Source organism: Neomonachus schauinslandi, chromosome 9 (assembly GCF_002201575.2).
Source record: "Neomonachus schauinslandi chromosome 9, ASM220157v2, whole genome shotgun sequence".
In the NCBI taxonomy this organism is placed as follows: domain Eukaryota; kingdom Metazoa; phylum Chordata; class Mammalia; order Carnivora; family Phocidae; genus Neomonachus; species Neomonachus schauinslandi.
This window is the reverse complement of record NC_058411.1, coordinates 27,294,527-27,312,195: the sequence shown is the minus strand read 5'-3', so window position 1 is coordinate 27,312,195 and position 17,669 is coordinate 27,294,527. Positions and strand designations below refer to the sequence as shown.

Sequence of the window (17,669 nt, the reverse complement as noted above, 5' to 3'; positions counted from 1 at the left end):
AGATAGCAGGAGGGGAAGAATGAAGGGGGGGAAATCAGAGGGAGAGATGAACCATGAGAGACGATGGATTCTGAAAAACAAACTGAGGGTTCTAGAGGGGAGGGGGGTGGGAGGATGGGTTAGCCTGGTGATGGGTATTAGGGAGGGCACGTTCTGCATGGAGCACTGGGTGTTATACACAAACAGTGAATCATGGAACACTACATCAAAAAAAATTTTTTTAATTAAATAAATGAATGACTCATACTTTAAAAAGACTATCCTCTTAAAAAAAAAAAAAAGGAAATCTATCAAAACTACATCTTTTTTTTTTTTTTTAAGATTTTATTTATTTATTTATTTATTTGCCAGAGAGAAAGAGAGAGGGAGAGTACAAGCAGGGGGAGTGGCAGGCAGAGGGAGAAGCAGGCTCCCTGCTAAGCAAGGAGCCCGATGCGGGACTCGATCCCAGGACCCTGAGATCATGACCTGAGCCGAAGGCAGACACTTAAACAACTGAGCCACCCAGGCGCCCTATCAAAACTACATCTTATCCCGATGGTTCAGACTGGACAATTTTTATTTTCCCCTCAGTGTTACCCAGTCTCCTGCAAATCACAGGACTCATTGTGCTGGCCCACCTGGAACCCCAGGGCTTTTGGACCTCTGCTGACTAAAAGGCATCCCAAGTGGGTTCTGTAGTCACATTGAGCTCACATTCTTGAACTCAGGAGGCAGTGTAAATGATTGCCAGCTAGCCTTGAATATATCAGAATTTGTCCCAAAAAGGAGGAAAACAAATTACAAATTCTTTTAAGATTTCTCATAAAGTGCCATTGCTAAATTTGAGTGCAAACATCTGGATCTTGACCTAGATTAAAAAGACACCATTCTTATATCCCCACCACATAGCATCAAATGAAATTTGTGGTTTCTTTAAATTTTTAAATTTAAATTTTGTTTAAATTTCTTCATATTCCATCTTATTCTACTGTATAAAGTACTTTCATTCAAAATGAGATCACCAAGTAAATCTATCTTCAGCCCAAGAATTTATCTGGTTATATTTTACTAAGCCAAATTTTTATTCTGAATTTCACTGTTATTCCCATCTCATTCTCATAATAAAACGGAACCCAAGTTCATCAATTATTGTACAGAACTGCCTTTCAACAGAAAGCCTTGAGTGTAGAGTAGAAAGTCTGTTTTTGCTGCCACCCTCTTGAAGTCTCAGGCTTGTCTCCATCCTAGGAGAGGTATCCTTCTAAGCCCTGGGAATTGCTGGTTTCCTTTTTCTCTGTTTTTTATATATATTTTTTATTTATTTGACAGACAGAGACACAGCGAGAGAGGGAAGACAAGCGGGGAGTGGGAGAGGGAGAAGCAGGCTTCCCGCCGAGCAGGGAGCCCGATGCGGGGCTCAATCCCAGGACCCTGGGATCATGACCTGAGCTGAAGGCAGACGCTTAACGGCTGAGCCACCCAGGCGCCCCGAATTGCTGGATTCCTTATGGGTGGTTTCTAGCTTTCATATAGAACTTATTGGGAATAGCTTCCCATTCCTCTTACTTCTCCTTGAGCGTTCTGCCTGTACTTTGGACTAACACTGACTGACGTAAGATTTTTGGTTCTATTTCTGATGTATCTGTAAGTTATGGATGCCTCCATCACTGACTAGTGAGTACGTGACTACACAAACAATAGTTTGGCTTATGGACTCAAGATCTTTTATTGCCATAGTGAACATGCCAGCATCGTGAATTGGCCAAAATGCTATCCCAAGGCCAGGATATGAAAGAGATCTATCAGTCTATATGTTCTCTTGCTTTGGAGCTAGGTATCCTTGACTCACCTCAGCTGTGCATTCCCCACTCCCACTCATAAACCTTTTCCTTAGTACGAATTATTTTTCCTGTTATTCATTGGTAGCCTTTATTCCAGATTTGGTTTTCATCTTTTACAGTTACTAAACCAAGGAGAATTAACTGAAAGCCGGACATGAGCATGGGCACTGACTCCTGGAAGAGCAGCTCCGTCTGATCCCAGAGTGCACGTAGTGGGAACAGGATGCTTCTGGCTCATGGTCTGCCAGAACCAAAATGAATCTGTGAAGGACAGGACCCCGCGTCTGCCTCTGTTCATCTTTCCTGACATAGAAGATGAATGTGGGAGAGCTTCTCTTCAAACCACATCTGATCCAGACAAGGAAGAAAGCAGTGAATGTGGGCTGGGTAACTGTACCTACCTCTCTTCCCACTACAAAATTTTGGGAAGGACTTCTCCCAAAAGGGAATTGGATTATGTGTTGGCTGAAATTTCTTCAGTATGACTGTTGAGATGGGATTTTCCTCTGAAGAATTTTCATCCCCGACTCAGCTGTCTTTTCACATGGATGAACTAAGTCCTGCCACCAACCATAAAACTTCACCAAGAAGTTGAGCTTTCAAGATGCCTTGTTGCTTTGGAGAAGGGAGTGATGCCAGTTCTGCTGTAGCATTCTCCCTTTAGCAACCTGAGTAAGAGACTCTGCCGCTGGGCTGCAAAAAAATAAATTACTTGAATCCCTACTTGGCCCGGGCTGAGGTACTATCTTGTCATATCCACTTCTACTTGGTCAGTTTGCTTTCTTTGTTTATGGAATATACAGTAGCATGTTAAAAGGTTTTTTGTTTTTTTAAAGTTAAATATCACATGATTCAGAGCTTCAGTTGTTTTCCCTTTAAATAAACAAGACAGCCCAGTCAGTTCTTTGGTTCCTTGTTTTGGACAAAACCTGTTTACTTAGAGAGGAGATCAAGAAAATAGTTCAGGCTTTCCCTTTAAGAGAGGGCACTGATTTACCCTTTGGATTCCATGCAGGTAAAACTGAGCCCAGGAGTCTTGGGGAACAGAACATCTTCATCTCTAACTAGCAAACCTAGATAGTAGTTATCATAGTACCGCTCTGTCGTCACCAGAAGGGACCATGTCTGAGTCTGGAAAATGGCAATAATAACATACTTTTGAATTTTTCCAGAGAGTTAAAAAAAACAAAAACATGAGAAATGTGCTTCTGTTAAGAGTAGGCACTCTTGCTATAATCCTGTCTCTACAGCTGTTAGAGAATATCTGATTAATCATTGGTGAGAAGAAGAGTGTTCCAGAGATCACTTACTAGTAGAAAATCACGGCTGTCAGAGAATTTTCACTTTATTTAAAATGAACCTCATGCTGACACATACATACCATGCACACAGTGGCATATTCTAAACAGATAACAGGAAAGAATTAACTGCTGTAATAAATAAATATAGTTCTTAATTTGTTAATGACATGCATAATCATCCTTTGCTATGTAGATTGAGTTCATATCAATTTCTTGTATTCTTAATTTGCCAGTTTTTACTTCCTGTAGCCTTACTGTTATACTGTAGCATGGTTCTTAATTGGCAACATTTATTGCCTGCCCCCTGCCCCACATGTGGCAATATCTAGAGGCATTTTTGTTCGTCACAACTGGGGAGAGGGAGTTACTGGCATCTAGCGAGTAGAAGCCAGGGATGCTGCTACACATCCTAAATTTACAGGACAGCCCCCTCTCCCAGCACCCAACACAGACTTATCTGGCTCAAAATGTCGATAGTATGAGGTTGGGAGACCCTGTACTAGAAGATGCAAGCTTGTCATCCTGCAGGTGTTTTGTTACTCCCACATGGTATTTTTTTTTTTTTTTAATTTTTTTTGATGTAGTGTTCCATGATTCACTGTTTGCGTATAACACCCAGTGCTCCATTCAGTCCATGCCCTCTTTAATTACCCATCACCAGGCCGACCCATCCCCCACCCCCTCCCCGCTAGAACCCTCAGTTTGTTTCTCAGAGTCCACAGTCTCTCACGGTTCGTCTCCCCCTCCGATTTCCCCCCTTCATTTTTCCCTTCCTACCCCACACAATATTTCTAAATAATTTTTAAATTAGTTGCCAACATGCAAATTTCTGGCTTCTGTTGAAAGCTCACTTGATGTGGCAGTTCTGGGCCTGTGTTCTAGCGGAGACTCTAGTCTCTACTGTCTCCTACTATCTTATACCCAGCCCATGTGATCTCTTTGTTTCCTAACTAGCCTCTGTTAGGCATTTGGGCTTGTGCCCTTTTTTTTTAAAGTAGGAGGCACAAAGCAAGAATGCTTAACTCAGCTCTGATCCCTCTGCCCTGAGGTTGTTCACTTTGATTTACTTAAACCATTCATTCCCTGTTTGTCATCTGCTTTTTTTTCCCCCTGCTACTACTCTTTTCCCCATTCTCCAAGAGTAGCCATGACTCAGAAGCCAAGTTTTGCTTGCCTTGACTCAACCCCAAGTTAGCTGGTTAATACTGAAAAGCAGTAATTTTAAGTGTTACTGATTAAGCAAGTGATTTGAAATTATCTAGCAATTCATAAGACAGCTCTTCCAGTTCTTTCTTGGGGCTTGTAGGCTGCTGTAGAGATTCTTCTAAATCCTGCTGTGCATTTCTGGTGCTGAGTTTTGTAGTTTCATGGGTGCTACAGAATAAATTAAAGCATTATGAAATAAAATGTTTTTAATTAAAGCATTATGTAAGGCTTAAGGATGGTTTCAACATTTTCATTATTTTATATGGGGTGTAAAGGGAAATTTCTAGGGGGAAAACTGGGATAGGAATTAGGGGAGGGGCCATTAGGATTTAAGAAACAAAAGTTGAGAGTAATGGCGATACTATGCTTTTCTCCCCTTCACTTACCAATGGCGGGGTGCTGCTAATGAGTTACGTTTTTAATGAGTGCTAGATTTTATTTTTTTATTTTTATTTTTCTAAAAGATTTTATTTATTTATTTGACAGAGACACAGCGAGAGAGGGAACACAAGCAGGGGGAGTGGGAGAGGGAGAAGCAGGCCTCCTGCGGGGCATGGAGCCTGATGGGGGGACTCGATCCCAGGACCTTGGGATCGTGACCCGAGCCGAAGGCAGACGCCCAACGACTGAGCCACCCAGGCGCCCCATGAGTGCTAGATTTTAACAAGCCGTGGTGACCATGCTGAGGGGAAAAGAAAGGCTTTGATTGTTCAGGACAGTACAGCTTTTATTGTGGCTCTATATAGGTTTTTACCTTCAGTTATCCAAACAAAATAAAAAGTGCTAGAAAAATAGTTTTATCATTTTATAGTAAGTAAAAATATACATGGGGGCGCCTTTACACCCACAGACACACATACGTTTGTTCTTCAAAAGTGAAGTAATACTTTTGATTGATGGCCCTGTAACTAGAATTGGAAAAATGATCTGTTTCAAATTGAAGGAATCTACACCTCGTATACAATAGTTATATTTTATTTATAACTGCATTATTCTCCCATTTTAAATGTGTTATGTGGAGATCTCTGGGTTGGTATTCTGTACATACAGGATTGTGATCTCAAAATATACGAGTGGTGGCATTACAAGGGATGGCAGTTTGAGAGCTGCAGGGTAACAAGGAGCAGCTGAGATTACCTGGGACAGTCACGGACTACTGACTGCTCCCGCCATCGCACAGCCCGGCTGCCCTGACCCTTGTTCCTCACAAAGTCTTCATCCAGCCCAGCCTGCTGCAGGGTGTCTCGATACCGTTGTTCTGCGGCTCTCCTGGCAAGGTCCTGTGGAATGGAAATTAATCTGCTGGAGCTGTCTTGTGAATTACCAGGTAATTCTAAATCACTTGCTTCATCTGTATGCCTAAAATTGCCCCCTACCCCAACTCCCCATTAATGCTGGGCACTGGTGTGCATGAAAATTTCTTCGAGCCTTTTCAAGCCTTAAAGTGCATAGGAACTACCTGAAGATCTTGTTATTAATGTAAATTCTCATTTGGTAGGTCTCAGATAAGGCTCACAGTTCTGTACATCTAACACTCCCAGGAGATGCCAATTGTTGATTTGGGAGCCACACCTTTGAGAAGCAAGGATTTAGATTTTTGGAAGACCAAGTGAGACTCAGATGAAAAAATGGACTAAAAAACATTTTAAGATTTAAAAACAACCAGGGGCGCCTGAGTGGTGCAGTTGGTTATGCGTTCAACTCTTGGTTTTGGCTCAGGTCATGATCTCAGGGTCCTGGGACTGAGCCCCGGGAGTCCGGCTGCACACTCAGTGCAGAGTCAACTGAGATTCTCTCTCCCTCTGCCCCTCCTGCTTGTGTTCTCTTTCTAGAGTAAATAAATATCTTTTAAAAAAAATTGTTTGTTTGTCAGAGAGAGAGAGAACGCACAAGCAGGGGAGCGGCAGGCAGAGGGAGAAGTAGGCTCCTGGCGGAGCAAGGAGCCTGATGTGGGGCTCAATCCCGGGACCCTGGGATCATGACCTGAGCCGAAGGCAGACACTTAACCGACTGAGCCACCTCGGTGTCCCTAGAGTAAATAAATAATCTTCAAAAAAAAAAAAAGATTTAAAAACCAGGGGCGCCTGGGTGGCTCAGTCATTAAGCGTCTGCCTTCGGCTCAGGTCATGATCCCAGGGTCCTGGGATCGAGCCCCACATCGGGCTCTCTGCTCCGTGGGAAGCCTGCTTCTCCCTCTCCCACTCCCCCTGCTTGTGTTCCCTCTCTTGCTGTATCTCTCTGTGTCAAATAAATAAATTTAAAAAAATAAATAAAAAATAAAAACAAACCATTATCATGAACACTAAGATATCAAAAAAACCCCACTAACATATAACAAATAGGAAATAAACTACACTAGTAACACTTTTTTTTTTTTAAGATTTTTATTTGTCAGAGAGCATAAGCAGGGGGAGCGGCAGGCAGAGGGAGAAGCAGACTCCCCACTGAGCAAGGAGCCCGATGCCAGACTCAATCCCAGGACCCCAGAATCATGACCTGAGCCAAAGGCAGACGCTTAACTGATTAAGCCACCGAGGCGTCCCACTAGTAACACTCTTAACAGGATAGATGGTCTGCACGTGGACCAGAAAAAGGTTATTTCTTGTTTGTTTTGATTTAAGCAAAATCATATAGAGCACTTTGTATTTTTCCTAGAGTGGTGAAACATCTGTTGAGATCAGAGAGTGAGCTTTGCTTGAAAAAATTAAAGAAGAAAGGTCATTATGAGAGATTTTGAACAATGCAAGTTGCTAAGTAAACCCAAGACTGTCCAGCATGTGTGAGTCTGTGTGTGGCATGTATGGGGGTGGGGAGGAGTGTACCTGGGAAATGCCTACATAACACACTGGCTGTAAGATGGAGATAATGTCCAGCAGTTGGAATCAGGTCACTAGGAAACCCCAACTTTTTTCTGAAACTGGAGAGAAGAAGGATCTACAGAGTCTGATACAACCCAAAACCTCCAGGGATGGTGGCCTTTCTAAGGCTGTTCAGATAGCTCCAGAGCTTTCTTAGGGAGAGATCTCAACTGGGTCCAACTTCCCTAGAGGTCTAGAGAACACCTTAAAATGATTCTTCCATCCTGAAAGCCACTTAATCTGAAAAGGGCTTTATGGGGTGCTTGTGAGCATCTCAATGTCTGAAGACCCATAAATGTGCCTGCCACAGCTCTAGAGGCTGGGGATGCCCGGGGGGACCAGCACTGCAGGGGGAGAGATGATGTTAGTAAGTTAAAGATCGTCTCGTTAACACAGCCAAACTGTCACTGGGTATGTGGGATCTAGCCCTCACCATGATTCAAACTGAAAGCTAGACTGTAGCAAACACTCCAGAAAGTGAAATACTCCCAATAGATGTCTCTGGAGTCCAGTCTTGGATGAAATCAGTCCAAGCAACATTCACCACTGCACTACTTATTGGGGGTGGGGGTGGGGGGTGGGATGGTAATTAATAAAACAGGCCCAATTTAGAATCTTTCTGAGCCTCCAGGAAATGTTATTAATACCCAGATATTAAACTGTTCCATCATTGGGATGCCTGGGTGGCTCAGTCGGTTAAGCATCTGCCTTTGGCTCAGGTCATGATCCCAGGGTCCTGGGATTGAGCCCTGAGTCAGGCTCCCTGCCCAATGGGGAGTCTGTTTCTCCCTTTCCCTCAAACCCTCCCCCGTGGTTGTGTTCTCCCTTTGTCTCTCTCTCTCTGACAAATAAAATCTTTAAAAATAAATTTTTCCGTCATTTCTAAGAGCCCTTTCATCCAAGACTGAAAGAAAGTGAATGATGGTTTAGTTTTACCTTGGTAACTTGTTCGAAGAGATACGGCCTTGTCTGTATTCTCTTCTTCATTTCTTCCAATTCTTTCTTATACTCTTTTGCTCTTTTACGGTCTTTGTTCCTGGAATTAACAAGATTTTTAGAATGAATTCTTTTTCCAATCTGAAATACCCTTCACTCCAATTAAGCGGAGTAATTCCCAAGGACATTGTAAATTCCTAACTGTGCCTAGCAAAATCCTGGACTGTGTGCAATTAAAGGAGTCTACTCTAATAACTCCATTTTGCCGTTGTTCAAGGCCAATGATCTGTTGGATCCCAAGACAGGCACACCCTTTGACACATGGAGGACACTGACCGATTCTCTTTCAGCTTTGCTTTGAACACCTCCTCCAGGCTTTGATGGGGATCCATGGCTTTCGCACGCAAGGTCACGGATTTAGACATCGCTTGACACTTCTTTTTGTGCATCTCCAACCACTGAGTACTCTCATCTGCTTTGTCCTTTTTTTCAAGTGAACTTCTAAAGAGAGGACGCAAAAACCATACAGATGACCAACTTGAGTATATTTAAAAGCAATCTTAGTAACCTCTCTGGAAAGTAAAATGGTGTTTTCTATGAAGGGAGTGATTTACCACACTGGCATTTCAGAAAGAACAGGATTCTGAGATTGGCAGAACAAGCCTTCCCAGCACTATGGACACAGTGATTTTCTGCCCCAGGAGAAGTTCATTAATTGAACTGAAAAACATATGAGTTAAAATATCCTTACACTCAGGCTTCTGGCCTGTCTGGAAACAAAATGATTCTAAGAGCTGCCATTTGCTGAGCTACCTACTCTGAACCAAGAGCATAAAGGGATCAAGGGCTTTATATCCATTATCTTCATAACTGCCCTATGAGGTAAGAACTGTAAGCCCCTCTTTTTATAGGCAAGGAGACTGAGGTTCAGAGAGGGTAAGCCACTTATTCAAAGCCACCCAGCATGCCAGTGGAAAAGCCAAGATTTGAACCAGGATGTCTGACTCCCAACTTGACCTCTGTGCTGTAAAGGGTGGACTGGAAGGTACCGGGGGTCATGGTCCCTTGGGAATACAAATCTGCATTTTCACAGAGAACTGAAGAAAGGCCTCTTTCCATGCACAGTTTGGGGTTAACTTACAGCACCTAGTTTGTCTAAGTATCATTTGACAAGGTACTATGGGGAGTTTCTACCAAAAGAAACAACAGTCAAGACTCTTGCATTTGGGGCGCCTGGGTGGCTCAGGTCATTAAGTGACTGCCCTCGTTCGGCTCAGGTCACGATCCTGGAGTCCCAGGATTGAGTCCTGCATCGGTCTCCCTGCTCAGCGGAGAGTCGGCTTCTCCCTCTGACCCTCCCCCTTCTGATGCTCGCTCGCTCTCTCTCATTCTCTCTCAAATACATAAAATTTTAAAAATAAATAAAAAAATAAAAAATATGTATTAAAAAAAAGACTCTTGCATTTGGATTATTTACATTCAAATGAACAGATTAGGAAGGAAGGCATGAAAGCTGAGTCTGCTATTATATCAAACTCCCTGTTGCTGGGAAGCAGATATGGACATCCCCTAGAGGCACCAGCGTCTGGTTCCTAAGGCCTACCTTACTGGGGCCTCAAGATACTGATGCATTTAGCCTTCATTTAGTCGCTCTAAGACATTTGAGGAAGAAGGGAGTATCCCTTGGATTCTAAATACATTTCTAAGATCCCCATTGTGGGTCCTCAAGAGCCAAGTAGGTCCTGTGTTCTCCTCTGTGAGCCCCACAGGAAAGCACTAGGATGCTAGTCCTCTCCCAGAGCTCAGCTGCTTGGATTACCACGCCCTTTCCTGCTGACTTCAGCTCAGAGGTCTAGTGGAGGAGCTCTTGCTGGGGTGCTGGTTTGATGACAGCAGGACCATGACAGAGTCAGGTCAGTTAAAGAATTAAAAAGTAAGGAGGCTCGGGCGCCTGGGTGGCTCAGTCGTTAAGCGTCTGCCTTCGGCTCAGGTCATGATCCCGGGGTCCTGGGATCGAGCCCCGCGTCGGGCTCCCTGCTCTGCGGGGAGCCTGCTCCTCCCTCCCCCACTCCCCCTGCTTGTGTTCCCTCTCTCGCTGTGTCTCTCTCTGTCAAAGAAATAAATAAAATCTTGAAAAAAAAAAAAAAGTAAGGAGGCTCCTGCTTCCCAACCAACTTCTGAGACTTCCCCAAAGATGAATCTCAGAGAATCTCAAATCTGTGCGGTGGATGCCTTCTCTTTGTGGCTGGGCCCGCCACCTGCCGCCATGCGCCTCTGCATTCCTGTTCCTAATGGCTCCCTCTTCTGTCTGTGGGTCTTCCCCCATGGTGTTCTCTCTGGAATCTTCTTTCTTTCCAGCCTTCGGCTAACTCCTCATTCTTCAGAGATCTATTAAAGAGACCCCTGGCCCAGGCTGACCAGTGCCCCCAAGTTTCCCTGTATTCCCCCACCAAAGCACTTCTTGCAAAATATGGTAACTTCGTTTTTCTGTATTTCATACTAGACAAGAACTAGAGGTTCCATAAGGTATCTCCAGCCTTGCCATTGTGACGGGCACAGAGTTGACTATCTGCTGAGGGATGGCCAGGTGTTCTCCAGCACTACGTGTGGAGCGTTACGTGTATTCCTGTCCCGCTCAAAGAGTTCCCTTCCACCCCTATAGGTCTCTCTAATAACCGAAGAGGAGGCCCAGCAGCAGGGTGGTTTCTAGCATCGGGGTCAAGACCCGGGCGCTGACGACTGATCTCGATCCTGGGCCAAGATCTCGAGCCCGACCACTCACCTGACTGCAGATTCCCTCTTCCTGGTGATGTCCGTGATGTGCACAGGGAGGGTGTGGGCAGAGAGGGAAGCAAGGCCACTCAGAGAACGACTCCTTGGCAGCGGTGTGGCTGGTGGCTGTGGAGAGTCCTGGAAGAAATGAAGGTTGGTATTGATGGGACAGCAATGTGTGACTAGTTTCTATTCTAACCTAGGATTCAATTTCAGTGAAGGACTAGTCAGACCAAGAATCTTTTTTTTTTTCTTTCTGGGATTAGAGAAAGAGTAATGAGTTTATTACCAGGCCTAAAGTTGGATAACAATCCTAAAGTTTTAAAATCAGATGAGAAGAGTTCTTTAGAATTGATATAGGGACGTGAGCAATTGGTCCCAACTCCCTGTGTTCTAGACTTGGATTTATTTCTGCAAATTTCCTTTAGAGAAGTTCCCTCTAGGGAGGCAAAGAAAGAAAGTATTCTTATGGTACTAAGTTTATAGGAATTGTGGCGCTTACAACTGAGCCAGTGTTGTTTTTTTTTAACTTTTTAAAATTTAAATTCAATTGATTCACGTATAATGTATTACTAGTTTCAGAGATAGAGGTCAATGACTCATCATCAGTCTTCTATAATGAGCCAGGGTTTTTTTTAAAAAAAAAAAGATAGGAAAATGTCAGGAGAAGTGCCTCCCCTTGAGACTGGCTGGTCCGCTGAGTCCCGGGCCCTGCCCCTCCTGCACCTGCCCAGGCTCTCACCCTCCTCCCTCCGGACGTGGCGGCATCACTGGGCCGCTGAGCGCCACGCAGGCTGCTGGTTCTCAGCAAGAAGGGCTTGTTGCGGGTCCCCTCCCTGGCCTCCCTTCTCTTGGCAGCTCTTCTCTGGAAGGCCTTGTAAAGGCCTTCGTAGTCAGGGACGGCAGGATTCACCCGAGGCTGGAATCCAAAGTCAGGGTGCAGAAACGCAAGCTTTTCCTTCTGGGTTCGGGTAGCTGTGCGAGGCTGTGGGTCAGGCCGGCCTCCGGAGAAGGCGACGGGGGAGGAGGCCTTCTGGAGCATGTCTAGGGCTCGCATCTGGATGCGAATTTTCCTGAAGAGTTCTGCTTCTGTGGAGAAAAAGTCAGGGAGGTGATGGGAGAGGCGGACCCCACCGCATCCCTAAAGGTTTGGAGAATGTTCCCTCAAACGCTAGCAGTGGTGTGCCGGAGCCGACCGACAACTTTGCAGGAATTTCGGGTACCAGCTGACGTCATATGGGAAGCTCCGCGTTGGCCAGGAGAGGTGTACTTAGACCACGGAAAATGGCAAACACTACAGATCAGCTTGCTTTGTCTTTTCTGGAGAGTTCGTTCATAAACACTGGCCAGGACACGGCTGCCAGGTGCCAGTAGGCTGTGAGGCAGCCACCATGGACACGGACTGAGCGCTCTCTGTGGGTCCTTCTTCCAAGGCGGAGCTGGAGGGGCAGGCCCGTCACCCCTCCTCTCCCAGGTCCCCCTCGGCTCAGGGCAAGTCCCCGCCACCCACCCAGAGGCTAACGCTGTTGCCCAAATCATTCTTGCCTGCCTTCTCTGGTCAGTCCCAAGTTTTGTGGTCTCTGCTCTTCAAGCGTGCTCCGGTCTGGCCTCTCCTCACCGTCCCTGCTGCTAACTTCACCATCTCTCCGCTGAACTGCATCCAGACCAACATCCCTCCAGGCCCGGCCCTCCCCACTCAATGATCTTCCCAAGCGGCAGATCTGATCCGGAGCCAGCCTACTTAGAGCCCTTCAGTGGCCCCCCCAGTGCCCTTGGATGAAGTCCAAACTTCCTCCCACGGCTACAAGCCCCCAGGTGTGGCTCGGGCCTGCCTCTCCCTCCCCACCCCCTCTTCTCTCCTGCCCCTTGTCGTCCCTTGAATGTGCTCAGCGGCCTCCGGCCTCTGACCTCTGCGCGGTTCTCTCTGGCTCACTCTTCCTCCCTCTTCCCATCCTTCAGGGTCCGCCTCAGCGCTCACTTCCCCCAGGGCCCTTCCCTATCTGCTCCCGCAGCCTCACCACATGCGAAGCTAGGTCCCTCTGTCCTGTGCTCTGTGAGGGGCAAGCCTTTCATCCTTGCAGACCCCTCTCATCTGTAGCTTTGTTATCTAGTACCTGTCTTCCTCCTGTGTCCACCAACTCCATGTCTATCCCAGACAGGGCCTGGCACCTTACTGAACGAGTAAAGCCTGAGTCCTTTTATCGAACCCTGGTTCTTGGAATGTGCATCTCACCAGGATGGGGGGGGGTGGGAGTGGGCCTCAGGGCCAGCTGGAGGCGGCACTGGCCTAAGCCAGTCCTTGGCCGTGTCTCCCTGGCTCTCCGCGCATTCGCCGTCTCTCTGGCAGCGCTCACAGGACCGAGCTGGGGAATGCTGCGCCACCTCGCACGGCCCACTCGTGCCAGGGCTCCCCACGGCACAGACAGAGCCAGCCCTACCCCACGGCCTGCCCTGAGCGTGGCCCGGAGGCCGGTCCTCCCGAGCAATGAATTTCTCTCTCAGCCAGGCTGACCCCCGAGCCTACATCCCCGCAGCAGCTCTTGGTAGCCCCCAGGCAGCAGGCAGCAAGGTGTGTGTGTGGGGGGGGTCTTTACCCTGGAGTTTGTCCCCAAGGGCTGGCTCCAGAATGGACTTGGGGATCCTTCTGGTGGCCTTCTGCTTGGGGACCTTGGCCTTGGCTGTGGCGGCTAACTCCCTCTGTTTAGCGGCTTCCTTTCTCTGTTCCTCCTTCACTAGGAAGCTGAAGGGCTTCAAGGAGGAGAGGAGCAGTTCCTTCCTCTTCTGGATCCCTGCCTGCCTGCGGGCCTCGCCGCGCTCCGTGATCTCCCGGTAGAGGGGCAGGTAGACGTGCGCGGGCACGGGCTGCGCCCGGAACTGCCGGTGGCACTCGGCCTCCTCCTGGCCCTGCCGCTGGGCCTGCTTCCTCTCCCGCTCGAAGGAGGCAGGGGAGGCCAGCCACTGGGCCTTCTTCTGGGCCTCACGCAGAGTCATGTGGAACGGCCGAGGGACGGTGATGGATGATGCCCAGGAGCTGCGGCTTCTGTGCTGCGAAGGAGGCCTGGAGCCTGAGGGTGGCGGGGGCTGACCCTTGGGGTCGTCGGACGGAAGGCTGCTCAGCGAGCTGCAGCGCCTTGTGGGGCCACACCTGGGGGTAGAAAGCAACTGCGTGGAGGACACATGGAGGACACATGGAGGACGCTGGAGGCCAGAGGCTGGCTCCTCCTCCTGCTCCTCCCCAGTCCTCCCTCCCAGGAGGTGGCAGCCGGCTTCTCAGCCTAGCATCACCCACCCCCCTCGGCCTCTGAGCCTGGGCCTCCCTCCTTTCCCTCAGGCCATCTAGCAGCCCGTTAGGAAGTCTCTTCTCAGAACTGATTCAAGAATTGCCACTTTGTATTCTAATATTTTCTGGGTTTTTTTCTTTTAAAGATTTTATTTTTTTAAAGTAATCTCCACACCCACTCCGGGGCTCGACCTCACAGCCCCGAGATCAAGAGTTGCACACTCCACTGCCTGAGCCAGCCAGGCGCCCTGCATTCTACTATTTTCATATGGGCGGGAGAACAGTGCAAGGGTACAGAGCAGGGCTTTAGAGTCGGACCCAGGTTCAAATCTTGCTTCAAACAATTACCAGCCGTGTGACCTTTAGCAGGGTTTGCCTGGAACCTCGATTTCCTCATCTGGAGAACGGCAAAAATAATATCTACTTACAGGGTTAGTGGGAAGAGAAAATAAATATTAAATATCATATAAATGCAGCGGACATGCATATAACAGGGCTTGGCCAAGGTAAATGTACCTTGTTGCCATTCTCAGGGAGGGAGTGAGAAAGACATCCCTTTAATCAATTCCAGTGCTTCCAGTGACTAGGGTAACCCAAAGTGATTTAGGACGGCTGGGTAGGAACCAGAACATGTTTGGCTCCAAAGGCTGATTCTGAGCTGGAGTCTGGGTAAGGGACAACTTGCAGAAGTGGTCTTTGCTTTACTGGGAAGAGGATGAGGCCCAGAGTCATGATGTGACTTGGCCAGAGTTGTGCATGAAGCAGCTGGTGAACTGCAGTGCCTTACCTTGGAGACACGGGGTACTGGACCTGTGGCTTCCCCCTGCCTTCGTCTTGGAAGAAACTCTCCAGGTCCTCATCATCTTCGGAGAAGTTCTCACCACTGTCTGGGTCAGACTGATAAAGGGATTCCAACAGGCACCACCTGCCTTTCTGCTTTACTACCTCCAGGGTCTCGTAAAAGCTCCCAGTTGAGTCAGAAGATTCAGAAAGCGTCAAGTCCTCTGGGCCAAGGAAGTCATCCAGTTTGCCAGCCCTGGGCAAAACCAGCCCATCCCCAGACAACTCCTCTTCTGTATCCGAGTCTGAGGAGGACTTGGGGGGAAATACCTACAATGAAATAGAATAGATGGGTCAACTATCATTTCACATTTACGCAAAACATAACCATTAATTTCACTTTGAATAAGTCTCTGTGCATTAGGGACTGGGAAGGAAGAAAAATGTGTTCCTTACTTTAAAGAAATTTCACAAATCGGTATATGGGGTACGCTTGGTTGAAGGGCAGGGAAAGGCAGCAACAGGTGAGCAGTTACCGAGTACTCTGCAGCATGCATTCTGTCCCCTGCACTCCAGGAAGCGCACCAGACCTCGGCCACACCCTGCGCCTTGCCTTAGTTGGGCTTTACTTACTTGTTGCCAATCTTCTTTTTCCTGCACCTCTGCTTTCCTCCTAATTCTATCTAAGATTCTATCTGCCCCGTTACTAAGAATGAATAATTAACTGAACAATGTGGTCTAGCCGAAAGAACAATGTCACAGAAAGTGGGTTTAAATACTCCATTCATTTAGAAAATATTTATTTGGTACCTAATGTGCACTGGGCATTAGGCTGAGAATGAGTCAAACAAGGTCCCTACTCACAAAGCTTACGTTCTAGTGAGAGGGAGACAGACCATATAAGATGACAATATATTCAATCAAAGACATAAGTTGAGAGATTATACAGTGATGAAGTGGTTTGGGGAAGCTTTTCTGTTGATAAAAGCCCATCAGATAAAGACCACTAGGAACAGTATCTATAATCAGAGTTAGGTTTATTAATTTGTTGGAGTACACCATGAAAAATTAAGGAACTTGCAGGGTGGGGACTTTCAGTAAGAGGGTGGGGGGAGGGCTTTTTCTAGGGTTGGCTTATCCTGAATGATTCTGAGGATCTGGATGGATGCTGTCATGAAGACGGCACAGTTCAGTAAGTGAGTGACTGAGCAATTTTTATTCAAAAGGTAACTAGAACAAAATGAGGCTGGGTAAGTAATTGATAGGTAAGCATCATCATTTAGAAGGGGGTCTTAGTTTTTTTGCAGGTACACTTTGGCCCTGGGAGAAACATTGTTTTCTGCTAATCTGGCTGCTCACCTTAGCTTTGTCTGTTACAGTCTGCATTGTACTTTCTCAGTCCTGGGCTGATTTTTACTTTCTCACTGCAGAGGAGTTTTAGACTCACACGTGATTGATGAGAGGGAGCCGGCCTTGCTAAGATCTGGGGTAAGAGCGTTCTGGGTTCAAGGAAAAGCACATGCAAAGGCCTTCAAGCAGGAATAAACTTGGCTCTTGGAGAGGTAGAAGGAGCGCCAGTGTGGCTGGAGGACAGTGGTATGAGATATCCTTAGAGAACCAGGTGTGGGGCCGGGATTGGACTGGATAAGAGGACTGGTTGCATCTAGAAATCAGTTGGAGGTAGGCTGCTACAGGCCTCCAGGTGACACTTGGGGATGATTCTCTAAGGTCCAGCTCTAATACTGAAAAGAACACTGGATTCTGAGTCAAACGTGTGTATGTGCTCCAGCCCTTGCGCTGCTACTGAGGAGCATGGGATCCTGGGAAAAAAAATTTTAAATGCCTTTATTGAGATATAATTCAGACACCATACAATTCATACAATTCACTTACTGAAAGAGTACAATGCAATGGGTTTTAGTATATTCACAGAGTTGTGCAACCATCACCACCATCAATTTTAGAGCATTTCAATCACCCCAAAGAAAGCTCATACCATTTAGCAGTCACTCTCTATTTCGCTTAGTGCTTCCAACCCTTCCCTCCTTGCCAGCCCTACGCAACCACCAATCTACTTTCTGTATGGATTCTATGGCAAATTTCTTTTTTTTTTTTTAAGATTTTATTTATTTGAGAGCGAGCGAGCGAGCGATCACATGCGTGTGGGGGGAGGGGCAGAGAGAGAGGGAGAAGCAGACTCCCCGCTTGAGCAGGGAGCCTGATGCGGGGCTCTGTCCCAGGACTCTGGGATCAATCATGACCTGAGCCGAAGGCAGACGCTTAACCGACTGAGCCACCCAGGTGCCCCACTGTGGCAAATTTCTTATTCTCTCTGTGCCTCAGTTTTCTTTTCTACAAAATGGGGACAACATCGTTCTATCAGTCCTAGCGTAGTTGACAGGATAAGCGAAAACCGAGGGCCATCGCTGTGGTTCGATGAAGGGCCTGACATAAGGCTCAACCCCTTAGGGAGTCCGCCTGCCGGTCCCTAAAGGCGGCCGATTTTAATCCCACGCCCCTCTGCGACACGCCCCTGTCGTCTGTCTCCAAGGCAACGTCAAACAGTTTCCTCTCTTAGAGATTCCTTTCGGGGCGCAGCCCTAATTCCTCTCCTTCTCGTTCTCTCCTCACCTGACGGCTCCACTGAGCGCCGCCCGGGGCTCCCGGAGGCCTCCCGATGGTCATCTCCGCGAGGCAGAGACGAAGGCCGCGG

General features: G+C 47.2%; 2 protein-coding genes across 4 annotated transcripts in view; one reads left to right on the top strand and one right to left on the bottom strand.

Annotated features, from left to right (window-relative positions):
• ZNF410 (zinc finger protein 410) overlaps nt 1–3,735 on the top strand; it is a 42,789-nt gene extending 39,054 nt beyond the window's left edge. For all 3 annotated transcript variants that reach the window (XM_021679783.1, XM_044918026.1, XM_044918025.1), the window contains one exon: nt 1,943–3,735. In XM_021679783.1, the coding sequence (XP_021535458.1) occupies nt 1,943–1,981 (39 nt within the window). In that variant the 3' untranslated portion in view covers nt 1,982–3,735. The remainder of the gene's footprint in view (nt 1–1,942) is intronic.
• Nucleotides 3,736–4,359: 624 nt separating this feature from the next.
• On the bottom strand, nt 4,360–17,641 carry FAM161B (FAM161 centrosomal protein B). The gene is made up of 9 exons (XM_044918024.1): nt 17,588–17,641; nt 14,964–15,286; nt 13,491–14,041; nt 11,639–11,985; nt 10,907–11,034; nt 8,461–8,625; nt 8,125–8,224; nt 5,465–5,610; nt 4,360–4,495 (listed from the first exon to the last, which is right to left on the bottom strand). Exons 1-9 carry the CDS (start codon nt 17,639–17,641, stop codon nt 4,360–4,362), a joined length of 1,950 nt encoding a protein of 649 aa, XP_044773959.1.
• Between the last annotated feature and the right edge of the window lie 28 nt (nt 17,642–17,669).